Source organism: Herpailurus yagouaroundi, unplaced genomic scaffold (genome assembly GCF_014898765.1).
Source record: "Herpailurus yagouaroundi ecotype Mexico unplaced genomic scaffold, PumYag 192, whole genome shotgun sequence".
Taxonomy (NCBI): domain Eukaryota; kingdom Metazoa; phylum Chordata; class Mammalia; order Carnivora; family Felidae; genus Herpailurus; species Herpailurus yagouaroundi.
In genome coordinates, this window is record NW_024412423.1 from 7,757,506 (window position 1) to 7,773,809 (window position 16,304).

At 35.8% G+C, this 16,304-nt stretch overlaps 1 protein-coding gene across 6 annotated transcripts in view; it reads left to right on the plus strand.

The window, feature by feature from the left end:
- Positions 1-16,304, plus strand: part of DMXL1 (Dmx like 1) — a 146,459-nt gene that overhangs the window by 89,852 nt on the left and 40,303 nt on the right. For all 6 annotated transcript variants that reach the window (XM_040444292.1, XM_040444294.1, XM_040444295.1 and 3 more), the window contains 5 exons: positions 2,817-2,995; positions 7,980-8,113; positions 10,305-10,390; positions 11,851-12,052; positions 13,315-13,432. In XM_040444292.1, coding sequence (XP_040300226.1) covers positions 2,817-2,995; positions 7,980-8,113; positions 10,305-10,390; positions 11,851-12,052; positions 13,315-13,432 — 719 coding nt within the window. The remainder of the gene's footprint in view (positions 1-2,816; positions 2,996-7,979; positions 8,114-10,304; positions 10,391-11,850; positions 12,053-13,314; positions 13,433-16,304) is intronic.

Sequence of the window (16,304 nt, forward strand, 5' to 3'; positions counted from 1 at the left end):
GACGCTTAACCGACTGCGCCACCCAGGCGCCCCTGCCTCCCTGTTTTTATCTTATATTATTTTTCCTTCCTTTCCTCTATGTTCATCTTTTTGTTTCCTAAATTCCTCTTATGAGTGAAATCATATGGTATTTATCTTTTTCTGACTGAACTAAGCATTTGCTTAGCATAATACACTCTAGCTCCATCCATGATACTGCAGATAGCAAGATTTCATTCTTTTTGATGGCAGAGTAATATTCCGGGGTGTGTGTGTGTGTGTGTGTGTGTGTGTGTGTGGCGCGCGCGCGCACACACATGTACACACCATACTATCGTTATCCATTCATCAGTTGATGAACATTTAGGCTCTTTCCATACTTTGGCTATTGTGAATAGTGCTGTTCTGAACATTGGGGTTCATGTGCTCCTTTGAATCACCATTGTTATACTTTTAAAACATACTGTCTGTGAATCCAAAACAGCTAAGAAGTATATTTTAAAAATTTATGTTAGTGCATGAACGGTAGTTTTTCCTTACCCACTTTCTAGCCTCTTTGTATTTCTTATAAATCATAAACTCCATATCCAACTTCGTTTTCAATTCTCTCTAATACTGTTTTTTGTTGTTTTTTTCTTCTGTTACTGGTAAAGTATCCATTTACTCTCTCAGTAATAGAATAGTAGAGTCAGTTTTTATCCAAGGAGTGGCAGAGATCCTTGATATTTATTAGCATTTTCACAAGTAAGCAGCCAAGCACTCAGCCACTATAGGTAGTCTCTCTTGGTACTTCACGACTACTCTAACCCCGTGTGATTAAGCATAAAGTTGCCTTAGGTCTTGCTGTAATTGAAGGGAAAGGAAGGAGCATCTACACTAAGAACCAGCTACGTGTTATTTCTTGTTTGCTGGGAGGCACTGCTCAGGTCCTTTTGTATTTATAGCATTTGAAATAACATAACATTCAGTACTGTGAATTTGTTTGCCATTTTTTTTTCTTTCCTTGTCCATCAAAAATATTTTAAGAAGTAGTTTTTTTTTTTTTTCAACGTTTATTTATTTTTGGGACAGAGAGAGACAGAGCATGAACGGGCAAGGGGCAGAGAGAGAGGGAGACACAGAATCGGAAACAGGCTCCAGGCTCCGAGCCATCAGCCCAGAGCCTGACGCGGGGCTCGAACTCACGGACCGCGAGATCGTGACCTGGCTGAAGTCGGACGCTTAACCGACTGCGCCACCCAGGCGCCCCTTAAGAAGTAGTTTTATACTTCTGGCATTGAGTCTGTAACTTTAAACATTTACCCCCAGTGTGTGGTGACTTTCTCATTTTCATGTCAGTATCTGGGCTCTCCAGGCAGTACTTCCAAAGTTTTTTCTTTCTAAAAATCTTCTTAGGTTTTGCTTTAAAAACTCTGATTTTTTTAATCCCGTGGCCATCTTGGGAAAAATGTGTTCATTTAGCATTGTTTGTAAGTTTTATTTTTCTAGAGATCCTTTACGCTTCTATGTTTATATGCCTTCTGATCTAAAAACAAAATTAAAAGCCAAATACTAATGTTAAAGTCAAATGATAAATTTATTTTAAACCACAGCATTAATTTTTTGGAAGGTAAAGAATACTTTTATATTCTAAATTTTTTACTTGATCAGAATTTGGTAGAACCACTGTTGAAGCTTTAGAATATATATAAATGTATGCAACAGATATATTAGAAGAATGATCATTGAATATCAATTGCTTATAAAAACAAAAAAATGACACATTTTAATCTGATGGTTCGTTTTAAAATCATTTGAAAGGTTATGTAATAATCATAGCACTTTTTAGCAATCTTTTGGAATTTTATTCATTTTAGTTTCCTTTTCTCTGAAATAATGAAATTAGTCTGTTAAACTCAGCTTGGCTGTAGCTTGATGTGATGCATGAGCATGCTGTTTATGCAAGCTGAGTAGCTTCCAACAATAAAACAAAATTGTATTACAGAACAAATATTTGCATTCCTTTGGGAGGTAAGTAAATTCTCACTGAAACCACTGAAGGAGAATATTGGGGTGTGCCTGATTGTGGAGTTGTTTGCCTGTTGATTAGACCTGTGCTTCTCTCTGGGAGATCCTTGGTTCTCTACTGGTGATTTGCATCTCGTGACTGACTTAGTATTTGTCAAAGATTTGTGTAACTTGTTTTTCTTTACTAAGGCCCTTAATACTCTAAAGCAAAATACTAAAAGAATACTGTTAAATGTTTAGAAGTTAAAACAACAAAGATTGCATTTTCTCCCTCGTATTTGTTATTGCACTGACCAGAAAATTCCATATGTAACCCATTTCCAGAAGTCTGAGTCAACTTAATTAAGTTCTTACATATTTGAATTTTTTTAATATTTTCAGTGAAAACATATAGTTTTGTATGGAGATAAAAGGCCAAGGGATTACTAAAGAACCTCCTAAGTGAATTTTTGCTTTCAATTAACATTGACATCCCATGATATTCTTGGTCTTCCATGGTATTCTTAAACACAAAGTAGAGGGATATAGATAATTTTCTTTCATGATCTTAGTTCCATTGTGGACTCATTTATAAGTGGATATTATATCCTATTACCCATATATGCAATAGAAAAGTTAACATTCAGAGAATGAGAGATAAGTTGAGATAAAAGCAAAGATTGCTGTTGATGGTGATTTTTGTCTCACTTCTATTTTATTACCTTACTATTATAATAATTCACTTTTGTTGTGTGCTTATTTGTAACCTTAAATCTTATATAAAGATAGATGAAGTTAGTACACTGGAAATAGTGCTTACTTGAATAATACTTTATTTTTCTTTTTATTAGTTTCTTCACTTGTGGAAGAAGGAGAGAAACAGAATAAACGTTTTAGGCCATCAAAAATGTCTTGCAGAGAATCTGCCCCACCAACCTCTTCCTCATCACCAGTCAGCCAGGACTTACTGACAGTCAAAGAGAAGTTCATCCCACCGGAGCTCAGTATCTGGGACTATTTCATAGCCAAGGTAATAAAAGTGCCACCCAGAACAATACTTATGCAGTGAAATGGAAATGAAAATGTTTAAAATAATTGTAATTGATGCTGCTTCCAAGTATTTTCCCACTCTGATTTAGAAAATTTTCATTTTATCAGGCTGCATAACCAAAAAAAAAAAAAAACACAAAACAAACAAAAACCCTCAAAAACATTTGGCCATTTCCAATCAGTTAAGGCAGTTCTTTGATAAGTTATGATTTCTTTATTTTAGACAAAATAGTTCTAGATGGAAAGATAAATTGGTCAGCACCTTAATGCTAATGTACTTGATTGTAATTAAGAAATCAAGATTGCTAAGAAGCCACAGGGCCATTCCTGCTGTCGTTCCTTTTCTGTCCTACAGACAGTCCTGCACTGTTCTCATATACACATTATAGTTACTTGGTCCTTCAGTAAGTAACATGAGTCCCTCAACAACATGGCTTAAAGTTTCCACAATATATTAACTGTGAATAACTGCATAAAGTACAAACCTCCCTGCTGGCTCCTCAGTCCACAGTTCAGTATGGAAATAACAGATGTACCTCATGTTCAGTGACCAATCACAACAGTTCTTTCAAAGTCTATTGGTGATTAGTACCTGTTAGTTCATATTCAGACAGAAAAGTGTGTTGCTGTCTTGGCTCCCATGATGAACTCAAGTGACATTTTCTAAAGTTGCATAATCACAAGAGGGAACTGGCTCACAAAGATGGAAGTGCAACACAACAGTGAAAGGTGGTAGCACTATAAGTGAAATTCAAATCAAATATAAATGAAGTTGTGGAAAAAATAGCTAATTGTGGGATCTCTGACATTACTGTCATTCGAGAGACTCTAGTGCAACCAGAAGACTTAGGGAAGGCTGACTTGTCAGCACGAATGAGCAAAGTGTGACAAAAAGATGACCATATTCTAGAGATAGTGAAATTGGCAAAAACAAAACAAAAAAAACAATCTTCATGTTAGAGTAACTCTGGGTAATATTTCACAACGTTGAAGGTGCGAAGAAGAAAATGTTGGAAGCTGATACAAACTTGGAAACAAATATGATGACGATTTGCCAATGATTAGAAAAGATGTTTGCTTTGTATCCTAAATTACAGAGTTAGAATTCAGGGACTATTCAGAGTACTCTTGATAAATTTTTTATAAAGACATAAAACACTTAATTCTCAGTATTTCTAATATTTTAATTATAGTGTTCTAAATAAATATTTTTACTATTTTTTCATTTCCTTATACATTTATTGCCTACCATAAGTGTTCTTAATGTTTTGAAAAATATTTTTCATAGTCATAGAATATTTGTAATTTTTCCTTTGTTTAATAAAATCGCCTTGGAGCACCTGGGTGGCTCAGTCAGTTATGCATCTGACTTTGGCTCAGGTCATGATCTCAACGTTGTGGGTTGGAGCCCCTCATCAGGCTCTGTGCTGATAGCTCAGAGCCTGGAGTCTGCTTTGGATTTTGTGTCTCCCTCACTCTCTGCCCCTCCCCCGCTAGTGCTCGCGCTCTCTCTCTCTCTCTCTCTCTCAAAAATAAACAATAAAAAAAATGAAGAAACGTCAAAAAAAAGAAAAAAATTTAAAGATTGCCTCACAGTGACTTCAGCTTGCATGGTTGTTTTCACATTCCTGTGCTACCATGCACATGCAGAAAAGGCCTGAATGTATCTTCTCCTTTTCCTTTGATCAGCCCGATCCCTAACATTCTCAACTTCCAGATGTTCTTAATATTTTGTTGTATTAATTGACACTGAACTATTTACTGGTGACACCAGTCCCTCAGGCACGTTAAGCGTTAGCTTTTATTTTTCGTTTATTGTACAACGCGTGGGCTATAGACAGGTATTCGTATCTCCTTGTTCCTCATTGCCTTTTACAGAGTCATTCATTCAGCAAATGTTTATTGTTGCTATGGGATTATATATATGTCATCTTCATTTCTGAAGCACAGTTTCAGTTGATAAAGGATTCTTGATCAGCACGGCCTTCTTTAGCTCTCTGTGTTCCTGGACCTTGTTAAATTTCTGGCTGCTCTGCCCTTGTCCCACTTTATATCATAGCCTCAGGCTAATTGAGATGTTAGCCTTTCCTAGCTATTTGGTAACGAGATCTCTGTCATTTTTGACTGTGCCATTGGGGTGGGATTTTTATTAAAGTGTCAGCCCTTCTGGCCATGCAGCAGAGTTCTCAATCCTCACGGATGCCCTGCTGGCTCCAGTGGACCCCTGTCACACAGAGTGGCAGGGGTGGAGTCGCAGAGACCCTGGCCAAAATGCCAGGTGCTTCTCTGTGTGTTGTATATATTGATCAATTTCCAGTTTCTTTTAAAGGACCTTTTTACAACATTGTTCAGTTTTCCTGTTGCTTTCTGGTGAGAGGACTTACGAAGCTCCTCACTCAGCTCTTTCAGAAGTTCTGCCGTCCATGCTATTTCTTCACCAGGCTGCCCTAGACCAAAGTAACTTCAGACTTCCCACATCTCCTCCTCCGTCCTCACCCTTAACTAATGCCCTCATCTTACAAGTCATTAGAAAGGTAGAATCGCACAAAACTGTCACTGTCCTATCATGAAGCTATAACTACATCTTATTCCTTCCTTCTGTTATTATGGAAGAAGAGTCCTTCTTGTCACAGGCTCCATTTCTGTTCTGAATCCCCGTCGTGCTTTCCTGTCTACTCTTCACTATGTTTTCAGTTCTGTTGTCTCTACAGGCTGCTTCCCGTTGGGACAGAAATGTGCTCTCCGGTCTCCCATTCCAAGTCCTGCTTTGATCCCCAGACTTTTCTCAGCTATTACCCCATTTCTCTGCTTCCTCTTATCATTCAACTTTTCAAAACTGTACACACATTTTTTTTCCTATTACCTTAGGTCCCTTTCATAGTTCCCCACTGTGCAACTTCTGACACAGCTACCCCTCTGAAGCTGCTGTTATTGAGATTCAGGGGGCATCCTTGTTGTCACATGTAACTAAATCTTCTTTATCATCGTCCTATTTAAATTCTTAGCAAAATTCAACACATACGACCATTTCCTCCTTTGAAACACTTTTTTGTCTTCTCTTAATGCCAATCTCTTCTGTTTTTTTCCCTAGCCTTACTGTTTATTCTTTTGTGGTCTCCTTTCTTTGTCCTTCCTTTTCTACCTGATCTATAATCTTAATCTTATTCAAGATTTGGGTTTTTGATACTCACTTTGTCCACTACTTCCCTCTCACAACCAGAGCTCCCTCAATTTAGTAGATGGCATCTTCATCCTAATAGTTGCTCAAGCCAGAAACCCAGAAATAGTCTTTTTTCTCTCTGTTCCTTGCTCTCCGTATTTATTGGCACATCTGGCAGTGCTTTCCCCCAAATACACCATCAGTATGTTATTTCTCTCCATCTTCATCACCTGTTACCACGTTGTCGAAACCTGACCTCTGTGCTGTAGAGCCGAAACATACCTTGAAGACAGAGTTTGGGGATAAAGAGGAACACTGGTTTTAATGCTTTGCCAGGCAAAGGAGGCTGAAGCAGGCTAATGCCTTCAAAGCTGCAGATCCACCTGTAATAAAAGGTTAAGGGTGGTTTTAGGAAAATAAAGGATCTGGGCAGTTTAGAGAACAATCTGGTACATACGCCAGGCGGGTTGTTCATGTTTCTTGACTACCTCAGGCCCGGCCATCCGAGTCTCGTTACTGGCTATGCACCGAGGTCAGGGAGATGTCCACATTGATACCAAGTTCATGGAACAAAGGATTCTACAGAACAACACATGAAGGGAAGAGGGAGGCTTCAAGAATGAGGAAGAGAAAAATTCGTTCAGTTTAAAGGCAAGCCTTGCCAAAGCACTAGTGTGTCCATCTTAATTCCCATCTGCCTTTACGTTTCTGTAGTGGTTTCATCCAGACTGTCAACTCTTGCCTTAGTTACTGTCTCCGTTTCTACTCTTGCCTTTTGAGTTTTGTCTCATAAGAGAGGGGCATTGTAATAGTCTTAGAATGTAAATCTCAATACCTGTCCTTTCCTTAAAACTGACTAGTGACATTCCATTACTCTCTTGACTGTGACCTACAGACACCCTGCCCCACCTGTCACCTACCACTGTCTTGAGTGTTCATCGCAACACTTACCCTCCTGCATTAGTGGCCTTCAGTCAAACTACTTTCTTTCCACACCAAACTCTTTCCCGTAGGAAAACCTCTCTACCTACTCTTTCCGCTGCTCAAAATGAGCTTTTCTTCCCTCCTGATCTGTGGCTTACTTCTTGTCCTTGCAGTCTCACACGCCACTTTTCAAAGAGGGCTTTCATGATGAGCTCATCTCTGTTCTTGTTGCTCTTCTCCATCCCAGCCATCCTTTTGTGTGTGTATGTGTGTGTATACATATATCACAACTACATACAGTTTGTACTTCCTTTATTTTTTGCCATTTTTTCCCCTAAAATGTAAGCTCTTTGAGTTCAGTGACTGTGTATATGTCTCAAAAATTCTTATAGCAAGTATACTTTTTGATGTGTTGATACTTGATGAATTTTTTGTTGAATGGCTGAATTAATAAAGAATTCTGTCAAGAGAAGTCAGAGGCATAGAATGTCAGAAAAGAAGCAGCCAAATACTGGTTACTTTACTTTCTTACAATGAAGTGCCTGAAAATGAGATAAATTGTTAATATTAGACTCTGTCATTGAATGTTTAAAATTTTTTTTTTTTAACGTTTATTTATTTTTGGGACAGAGAGAGACAGAGCATGAACGGGGGAGGGGCAGAGAGAGAGGGAGACACAGAATCGGAAACAGGCTCCAGGCTCTGAGCCATCAGCCCAGAGCCTGACGCGGGGCTCGAACTCACGGACCGCGGGATTGTGACCTGGCTGAAGTCGGACGCTCAACCGACTGCGCCACCCAGGCACCCCTGTCATTGAATGTTTTAAATCAGGGAGTTGAATGATAAATCCCATAACTTTTTTTTTTTTTTTTTTTTATAGCCTTTTCTCCCTCCTTCCCAAAGTAGAGCAGAGTATGATTCAGAAGAGAGTCTGGAGAGTGATGATGATGATGACGATGATGTTTTAGCTTCTGATTTCCATCTGCAAGAGCATTCTAATTCAAATTCATATAGGTATGGAATATTTAATTTTAAGTTTCTTTTTAAAAATTTCTCATGGCTTATATACATAATATTTTTGAAAATAATTCATGTAAAATTAATAGCTCATTGAATTAAAACACCTAAGTCAAATTTCTTTAGATGAAATTGTTAGATACCTTTCTTTAACAATAATTTCACAGTTTATTTATTATGTATGAATCAGTCCTCACAAATGCTATCAGACTATTCCTTGCCCTTTGCTCCCTGAGATACACAAATCCCACTGTTTTAGCCTAGAAAACACAATATCTTTTCAGTGTAATACTAATGCTCTAACATGTCAGTGATTTTTGTCTTAAAAATGTCTTCCCCATATTATAAAAATCATAAATGTTCAAAATGTTCACCCTCGGCTCCGAAGCTGCATTATCCTTACATGCATGGATAATGGTGTATTATCTTATCTCTGTTGATATGTTGTATATGTCTGAAAGGTGTATACATTTTATTAAGACATTGTATGTTATGGTATGATAGAAAAATAGAAATTTTCCACAAGCAGTAAGTAGGATATTAGGGAAAATGAAGTAGTCCTTTATCGAAAGGAAAAATTATGAGATTTTTACTTACTAGTATACTGTTGTTGATTTCCTGTTGACCTGATTTTGTTTTTTGAATACACAAAATATTTACATGGCTCAGAAGTCAAACTGTATAATTTAATAACAACAAAAACAAAACAACCCAATTTAAAAAGCGCACAAATGACTTGAATAGATGTTTTTCCAAAGCAGATATATAAATGGCCAATAAGCACATGAAAAGATGGTCACTATCACTGATTATTAGGAAAATGCAATTTGAAGCCACAGTGAGAGTTCACTTCATACCTCTTAGCATGACTGCTCTCAAAAAGAAAATAGCAGTGTTGGCAAGAATGTGGAGAAATTGGACCCTTTGTGCCCTATTGGTAGAAATGTGAAATGGTAACACCACTGTGGAAAACATTATGGCAGTTCTTCAGAAATTAAAAACAGAATTACCACATGACTCAGCAATTTCATTTCTAAGTATATATACCCTAAAGAATTAAAATAAATAAGGTATTGAATAGGTATTTGTACAAACATGTTCATGACAGCATTATTAATAGTAGCCAGGGGGTAAAAGTACTAAGTGTCTGTTGACAGATGAATGCATAAATAGAAATAATAGTATATACCTACAGTGGAATATTATTCAACCTAAAAAAGGATGGAAATTCTAACACATGTTATAACATGGATAAACCTTGAGGACAACATGCTAAATGAAACAAACCAGTCACAGAAAGACAAATACTGTATAATCCCACATAAGAGATACTTAGTAGAGTATCATAGAGTAGTCAGATTCATAGAGACAAAAGGTCTCTATGAATGGTGGTGGCCAGGGACTAGGAGAAGGGGGAAATGGGGAAATTGTTGCTTAATAGAGATAGTTCTAATTTTGCAAGATGAAAAGAGTTATAGAAATAGGTGGTGGTGATGGTTGCACAAAAATATGAATGTACTTAATGCCACTGAACTAAAAAATAGTTAAGATGGTAAACTCTGTGGTATGTGTATTTTACCACAATTGAAAGTAGTAAAAAGCCAGTACTCTAAGAAATAAATGTGTTTCACTTTAAGAGAAGCTAATATTTCTTTTTTCAATTAAAAAAGCAAAAACTGTATAAAAATGTGAAATCAGAAGTGTCACATTTCTGTCTTCCACCCATTTCCTCCTCTACACCCATTTTTATTAGTTTCTGTTTTATCTGCCTTTTTGTAAAATAATCGTGTGTGTGTGTGTGTGTGTAAAATCTTCCCTGCTTTCTTACATGGAAAAGCATACTGTGTATAATGTTCTATAATTTGCTTATTTATTAATACCTACTGGAGTTCATTTCATATTAATACTTTGAGATCCTTCTTCATTCCTTTTTTATGGCAACTGTTTTTTCTGTGGTTCAAAACCATAGTGTTTGAACCAGTATTTTCTTGGTGGATAATTGGTTGTTTCTGCTCTTTTGCTATTTTAGATAAAGCTGACATGAGTAACTCCATGCATATATTGTTTTGGTTTTGGGAAAGTATATCTGCAGACTAGATTCTTGGTGGTGAAGTTGTTGGATTAAAGAGAGGTATACTCTTCCAAAACCCTAAGTAAGTTTTTAACACATCTCCTGTTTTATTTTTAGTTGGTCATTGATGCGCTTGGCAATGGTGCAGTTGGTACTCAACAATTTGAAGACTTTCTATCCCTTTGCAGGTCACGATCTTGCAGGTAATAAATATCTTAACATGAACTAATATTCCCAGTGCTTTTGAATTACTATTTTGTATTTTTTTTCAAATAGTGGAGAAAAACTTTAGTAACTTACTATTGTAGAAGATAGGTTTCTTTTAACCAAACCAACCATCTATAAATATTTTATATCGGTGCCCTTAGGAGGACATCATCTAAGAAAGCTGGGGATCTGAACCTGATGTGATTGACTGTATTGAGACTTTATTTATAGCTGTAGCCAGGTGTTGAGGGATTTAATAGCAGTAGACACTTAGAAAACTAAGCACATGCAAAAACTTAGTGATTATTAACTCCAGGGGAAGAAAAGATTGTACAGAAAGGTACATGATAGTATACCACGTGGTTCAGCTATGATCTATATTTATAAATAGATATAACAAGTTAAACCTGAAAACATCAATTTAACCAGAAATTATTATGTGACTATATTGCAGTGATGGAGAGACCGTTTATTTTTATGTTCCATAGTAATAAATTAGTACGTCATTTCTAAAATTGAAAAATCATGAATTCACAGTATTATCCTGTTATTTAGATCTTCAGAGGTAAATAGGAATAGCTAAAAGTCGAAAGTAGGGCTGCCCAGGTGGCTCAGTTGGTTAAGCATCCGACTTCGGCTCAGGTCATGATCTCACGGTTCATGAGTTCAAGCCCCGCATCAGGCTCCGACAGTTCAGAGTCTCGAGCCTGCTTCAGATTCTGTGTCCCCCTCTCTCTTGGCTCCTCCCCCGCTCACACTGTCTCATTCTCTCTCAAAAATAAATAAACATTAAAAAAATTTTAATAAAATAAAAGTTGAGAGTGGAATGAGGAGTCATGTGAATGAAAGTTTACAGAACTAGAAAGTGTTGAATTTACTGGTAAATATTATTTAAGGTTTTTTTTCTTTACTTTCGTGTATTATTTTAATTTTCTAAACAAGTTTTAAATATACCCATATAGATTTGCGTATGTGTGTGTGTGTCTGTGTGTGTTGTGTATGTATGTACATATACATACATACACAACACACACATACACTGTATAGAAATATATACCATAAAGAAATTAAATGTTAAAAGCTATTATTTTTTCCTCTCCAATATATTTTTATAATATGCAGGTATATTTTTTCTTGTGAAATTAAAGCCAGAGGCAGTAATTGATATAGCAATCAATACTTTATATCATAAGTCATAAATATTATTCCAAGTTATACTTGTAAAGCTATGATATAATTTTAACTTAGATTTCTCTTTTTTTTCTGTTGCTAAGGGCCACCTAATAATGTTGAAATAAAGATTCATTACATCTTTTTTTTTGAATCCTGTGGGTTTCTATGCCCATCTCTCTTCCACATGTCCTCTGCCAAAACGTGTCTTCTCTCATTCCTACAGTTGAATGTAACATTTTACTGCAGAAGACAAATGTGGGTCATTTTTATTTTCTCTTTTTAGAACTTCCAGTTAGTTCACCACTTTGTCATGCGGTTCTGAAAACTCTTCAGTGTTGGGAACAAGTTCTTCTCCGACGACTTGAAATCCATGGTGGGCCACCTCAAAACTATATCTCAAGTCATACCTCTGAAGAGAGTGTGTCTGCAGGCCCTGCAATTCTCCGCCATAAAGCTTTGCTGGAACCTACAAACACTCCTTTCAGGTAGGTTTTCCTATAGATCCTGTTTTTGAATTTTTTTTTAATGTTTATTTACTTCTTTTTGAGAGAGCGAGAATAGCACAAGTGGAGGGGGGATGGGCAGAGAGAGGGAGACACAGAATCCAAAGCAGGTTCCAGGGTCCGAGCTGTCAGCTCAGAGTCCTACGTGGTGTTTAACCCCACAACTGCGAGACCATGACCTGAGTGAGCTGAGTCAGACACTTAACCAACTAAGCCACCCAGGCGCCCCCTATGGATACTGTTTTTACGTCAGAGTTACTAAATCAGAATGCTATCAACTAGTAATTTAAAAAAAATACTTAAGGCCTTCTGTGTCTAATTTGCAGTTCTTGGCTCGTATCTGTGTCTTTGTTAGATGTATATTGTAGGCCAGAGGTTACCAAACATTTCCTGCAAAGGCCTAGAAAGTAAATATTTTAGGCTTTGCAGACCCTAGAATCCTTGTTGCAGCTCTTAAACTGCCATTGTACAGTGAAAGCAACCATAGACAATAAGTAAACAAATGGTCATGGCTGTGATCCAATAAATTTTATTTTTGAAAATGAAAGGCAGGCTGAGTTTGACCTGTGGGCCATAGTTTACTTCCGCCCACTCTGGAACAGTGCCCTTCAAAATATTTAGTTAGCAAACTATTTTACTGTCCGTGGGGAGATGAAGCATTTGCACCAAAAGGTAAATCGATGCAGTGCTTGTTTCATCAATAAAGCCTTGCTACCAAATGTTAACTGAATTAAACTGTACTTACAAGCTTAGTTATACAGTTGATACACATTATTTCACAAGTTCTTAACCATAGTGAGCATCAGTAACAGTTCGTGGGCTGATATGCGTCCTCAGACACTTGGAGTAGCTCTGCCTCTAGATTTCTTCCAGGAAGTCTAACTATTTTGGTAGATCTTCTGTTCCTGGGGGTCGGAAACTGCAGCTTAGAGCCAAATCCACCCCTCCTCCTGCATTGTAAACAAAATTTTATTGGATTACAGCCACACCCTTTGATTTTAATATTATCTATGGGTGGTTTCCTTCTTCAGTGGCTGAGTTGAGTGGTTGAAAGACCATGTAGCCTGAAAGCCTAAAATCTTTACAATCAGGTTCTTTAAGAAAAAGTTTGCAGACTGCTGCCTAGATGATGTGATCTGATTCTAGTTCATTTATTATTATAAACATTCTTACAGCACCAAGGAAATGTGGTCAAGTTAATCAGAAATCTCCAAAGTGTATAATTAAATATCCTGTCTCTGTAGATCCAAACACCATCTGGCACTGTCTGTGAAGAGACTTTGGCAGTATTTGGTGAAGCAGGAAGAAATTCAGGAAACTTTTATCAGAAATATATTCACGAAGAAAAGATGTCTAAATGAGGTCTGTATAAGTTAAAACCTTTTTTTTTCATTACTGAAGTCTTGTTTTATGTACCTATAAAGAATAAGTTGTATTTTACAACCCACTTTTATACCATAAACGTGTATTATGCAGTTAATAAATAGATACAGTAATTGAAAAGGAAAGAGAACGGGTCACTATTTTCTGAAGTCAATTTAAAGTAACTAATTCAGATGTATTTGGAACTTTTTTTTCCTAAAAAGGTACTGTTTGAGTGAAGATTGTGTATCTTGTTTGGTGTGCTTTGAGTTGTCATGATTGCCATTTTAGGAAATAAAGTCGAATTTTCCCATGATTTTCAGAATGTGATCGTTAAAAGAAGTTATCTTAGAAGTTTTATTGAAACTAGGTTTGTATACTGAGAACATTTCAAATATGTACATTTTCTTTTTATTCTTTTGATTATGCTTCTTAGTGAATTTATAAGTGCAGTTTATAAATATACTGTGGTTAATTATACTTTGATGTTATCATTATGATTATTTTTCACATTTAGTTCAGTGCTTTAAAAAGTTCCATTTTGACGCTATGGATAATTTGCACCTGAATGTAGATTAACATGTTGCTTCCTTTTCTGTGACAGTATTGCTATTTAAAAAATACCCGGTAAACTCAGTGGTGGACTTAGTGATGACACTAATTCCTTATGTCCTCATGGACTCAAGACCCTCAGCTGGTGTGTGGATCGTATTTTGAGAAGCACTGAACTAGTCTGAAAGCAAGTTTTGTATGGTTCTTGAAGTGGGGGGAAAAAAAGAAGGGTATCTCACTTGGAGAAATAAGGAAGTAGAACGGCTTTTTTTCCTGATTTTTAAATAAAAATTTTTACGTGAGTGTAATCAACATACAATGTTACATTAATTTCAGGTGTACACCGTAGTGACTCAGCATGTTTATACATTAAAGTGGCTTCTTACTAGACAAGTTAGCAAAAAGCAAGATGGCATATAATAACCTTAATGAAAAACAGAAAAATTACATAGATCTGATGGGCTCTCGGTTTAAGCACTATTTTATAAGAGGCAACTGCGGGTGCTGATACTTAGCATTCACCTGGTGATGTAAATATATTTGAAGTAGCCAAGCCAGGAAACAAAATACATAATTTTTTGCAACTTAGAAAACTTGTGAAATATGTATCTTAGGATAACATTGAAATCTAAGCCAACAATAGGTAAAATAGAATAAATAAAAGTAGTTTCATTTAACTTTCCATAAGATGTATCTTAAATATTTAGTATATGAATTACCATTAAACAGTTCAAGAAAATTTTGGGATAAGTAAAATTAAAAATGTACTGGATCAGAGACTAATTAATTAGGGTGTGTTCATTGGTGAGGTAATGTTTCTGATTTTATTTTAAATATATCTTTGCCTAAAATAATGTATTACAAGTTAAAGCATTTCCATAATAGTGAATAAAGCCCTCCTTCTTTATACACTTTATACCTGCTTACTGTGGAAAAAGTACGTTTACTGTGCTTGTTATTTCTTGGGTTTCTCTGACCTACCTTGTATAGGTATAGATTTACAAAATCATTTTTTGTACAAAAATGTACAAAATCATTTTTTAAAGAACATGGCCATATTTGATTAATATAGTTGTAAATATAAAAAATATTTCTCTACTGCTGATATAGGGAATTTGGAATATAGGTATTTAGGAAATTAAATAATTCTCAAAACAAAATAAAAAATTGTTCACCACCAGATTGTCTAGTTGAATCAGGAAATAGAACCACTAAGGGAGGGGAGTAGCATGACTAAGCCAGATACATGAGGAAGAACAGCAGGGAAATGAGTACAACTACATCTTTTAAATTCCTTTGCTGTTTGAGTTTTCTTTCAGAGTTAGATGATACCTTAAGAAAATTTTAATTTTTTTGTTAGTAATTAAATGCATGCTTATGAATGTTGGACTGAGAGAAAGCTTTATAATTAGTGAGCTAAATATTTTTTCTGAATTTTAGGGGTTTTTTTTCCTGCAAAATTAATTTGGAATATTTTAACTGGTAGATCTTATTTACTTAAAACTTGGCATCATTAATGATAGTTATTAGAAATTAATTGCTACTGCATTATTGTTTTATTCTTCATGTTTTATTCTTCACTTTTTAAAAATAGTGACATTTTGATAAAGGGAATATGAAAATGAAAACTTTGTATGGTGAACCACAGATGGGATGGAATTAAGTAGAATATTAACTCTATAAAGTTAGTATAATGTTTAATCTTTAACTGGCAAGTTGATTAGCTTGTTCTTGATGTTAACAAAATTATCTTCCATGTCTTTTTTTATAAAATGATTATATTTAAATAGTTTGAGTCCATGTCACTGTGACTTTTCATATGGTTAGGAAATAGATACATGACAGGCTCTGTATTTTGGACGGGAGAATTTTGAGATGGTTTCTTTATTCCTTATGTGTGTGAAAATGAAATTTTCTCCATCTGGTGTTTAAATCCTGGTGTATGCTCAGATCTTTTCTTTTCCTATACTGCATTTTTAAAATAAAAGATCTTTCCTTTTTATACTTGGAAATTGAATACAGATTGCTGCAAATGAACTATATCTGAATGATCCCCAGCCAGAAAAAAATACTTGACAGCTATCATATTTGTCCCTACTTTGTATTTCTGTTTTCTTTCATTTTCTGAGAACCAGAGGTCTTGAACCAGTTTTTTCTAATATCCCCTTTTTAGCAAGATGTGTGCCTCCAAGCAGTTTATTATTTCTGGCTAAATCAAGAGAAGGAGAGAATTAGAAACCTAGAAATTAAAAGTTTCTAATCAGGAGGTTTTCCTGAGGAGTGAGGTACCATAATGGAGACAAGGCATAGTAGCAGAACA